The sequence below is a fragment of the Engraulis encrasicolus genome, chromosome 2 (assembly GCF_034702125.1).
Source record: "Engraulis encrasicolus isolate BLACKSEA-1 chromosome 2, IST_EnEncr_1.0, whole genome shotgun sequence".
NCBI classification, from domain to species: Eukaryota; Metazoa; Chordata; class Actinopteri; order Clupeiformes; family Engraulidae; genus Engraulis; species Engraulis encrasicolus.
This window is the reverse complement of record NC_085858.1, coordinates 25,972,060-25,974,559: the sequence shown is the minus strand read 5'-3', so window position 1 is coordinate 25,974,559 and position 2,500 is coordinate 25,972,060. Positions and strand designations below refer to the sequence as shown.

At 41.8% G+C, this 2,500-nt stretch overlaps 1 protein-coding gene across 2 annotated transcripts in view; it reads right to left on the bottom strand.

Annotated features, from left to right (window-relative positions):
- The window catches only part of LOC134436140 (signal transducer and activator of transcription 5B-like), a 139,019-nt gene that overhangs the window by 37,944 nt on the left and 98,575 nt on the right, over nt 1–2,500 (bottom strand). For both annotated transcript variants that reach the window (XM_063185196.1, XM_063185203.1), the window contains one exon: nt 1–108. This exon is cut by the window's left edge and continues 48 nt beyond it. In XM_063185196.1, coding sequence (XP_063041266.1) covers nt 1–108 — 108 coding nt within the window. The remainder of the gene's footprint in view (nt 109–2,500) is intronic.

Below are 2,500 nucleotides of genomic sequence, written 5' to 3'. Positions count from 1 at the left end.
GTGAGAAGCTCCTCTATGGGCCCGGGGATGGGCAGCTGCTGTCTCAGGTGCTCCGCGCGCCGGATCTGCTGACGGTTCTGCCAAATGGTCTCGGCCAGCTTCTCACACCTGGACGAACGTGCACAGACACGCCAGATAAGAATCCATTAACCCTCTCCTTTTCTTTCTGTCTTTTTCTATTTTTAGGGGCTGTCAAGCCTTTCTTTTTTTAGTTTTATACGACAGGACAATGAAGGTGGTGACAGGAAGTGAGTTGGGAGAGAGAGACGGGGAAGGATTGGCAAAGAGCCCGGGTCAGAATCGAACCCGGGTTGGCCGCGTAGCAGACGAGTACCCTACCATTAGCGCCACAGTAGGACCCCCTCTCCTTTTCATAGCCATCAATACTGAGACTCTTCATCCACTATTCATTACTGGCCTACATTTTGTGCCCAGTTTGAAACACAAAGTTCTGGTCACTTCAAAGACCTTGAAGAAGCTCTTTTCTTTTCCATGTTAGATAGTGCTCTATCTCACTGTCAGGGCCGTCTCTAAAGAATGGGCTGAACGGGCTGCAGCCCCGGGCATCACCGCTAGGGGGGGCCTCCGGTCGCGGAATGTCAAATGACAAAAAATAATAGAAGAAAAAAAAAAGAAAACGAGCGAAAATGTCGAGCCATAGGAAACAGGAGAGCGGAGCAAAAAAACGAAAATTAGTAGAAATAAAAAAGGAAAGAGCCAAAGAATTATTACAGAAAACACCCAAATTAACCAACCTTTGGAGTAGTCAGCCTGCTGTAGCGACTACCACCAGCAAAGATTTTTTCGGTCCTCATTGCGCAACTCTCGAGCAGCATGTGGCTCGCCTTTGCAGCTCGCAAGGTTAGTCTATTGTACGGTCAGCATGAAAAGGGTACTCTTGTGCTGACTGTCTATCAGCTGTCAATAACGCCACGCGGACTTACTAAGGCCCTGATCAAAAAGCGAACCGCGAGATATTACATTCCTAACGCAACGTTTTGGTATCTATGGCGCGGCGCGTGCATAGTAGGCTGCATCAACATGGTAGGCTATGATTTCGCGACATCGGCAACTTCGTCAGCATTTAAGATAGTGTTAGTCATGTCAACGTTATTGTTTTGAAAGATGTAATTGCTGTCAATGCCAACAGACAGTCAATTAGTTTCTAGTCGCTGAAACACCTTAAAAATAGCGACAGATAAGAGAGAAGGTGGGAGTCTTTGACAGTGAGAGAAGGCGGGACATATCTCACAGACGCACGCCTATGGCAAGCCGTTTTAACATATAGTTTTTTTAAGTGACAAGTTTTTTTTTTCTTTCTTGTAGGCCCATGTAGACCATCCTAATTTGAGTTTATAATTTCTAATATATCAGTTTCAGTAGCCTACAATCTTAAATAGCCCTAGTGTAATATTGTATGCAATAATTTGTTTCATTAGTAGGCCTACATTAGATAGGCATATAGCCTACTACATTTAGTCTGATAGGTTGGCGAATAGCGTACATTTCCATTGTGGAATATTATATTAGACCTACATAGGTTATCTACACAGTACATATGCAAATTATTATTCATTATTTTATTTTATTAATTAAAAAAATATTTTTCTTTTATTTATGATTTATTTTATTTATGATTTATTATTATTTTTGGGTTTCACGCGCTATGCGATTAATCGTGATTAATCACAGAAAGTCATTGAGTTAATGCGATGAAAGATTTTCATGTTTGCCCACCCCTAGAAATAATATCACCAGTTAACTTTAAACGGTATCTGTCATAGATTGGTAGGCCTACTGTGTACGCTGATGTGTCAGTGGGTTTGTGTGACGTCATGCGTCAGAACATGATATGAAGGGCCCCATCCGGGTAATTAGCCCCGGGCCTCGGAAAGTGTTAATCCGGCCCTGCTCACTGTACAAGGTTCAGCACACCCCCCAAACGCTTCAAGAGAAAGTGATTCATGGATCGACTATCTCAGTCTCCCGACCTTATCCACACTGAAAACCTCTTGTAGGTGCTCAATCAGTGGCTCTATGCAGATAGAAAGCAATACACAACCAAGGGGAAGTTGGAACTTTGTACTCAGCAAGTTATGTCTGACCTAGTCACCTGAGGTGACAGTTCTAAAAGGGGACAATTAAGTATTTAAGATGGCAAGATGGCTATGGGCCCATATTAAAGGGTTAACATTAAAGGAATACCAGCTTACACATTGTTTTATTGTATTACCTCTAAATGTATTGATAAAAAGGCAAAACATCCCAAAACAGCTAACCTGCATAATATCCTTATCCACTCGTCTTTTTTACATTTTTCAACTTGAAATTGGTAATATTAATCGTTGCTCATAAAAAAACAGTAAGTAATTGCACGTTCATGCTTGGATTTCAACATAAAAAGTAGAAAGCAACAGCAACAATATTTTTCCCAAAAACATGGATGCATAATAGCATTAGCCTTGCTTGTGCTGTAAGTGAACTTCGTTTTGCCCTAGGC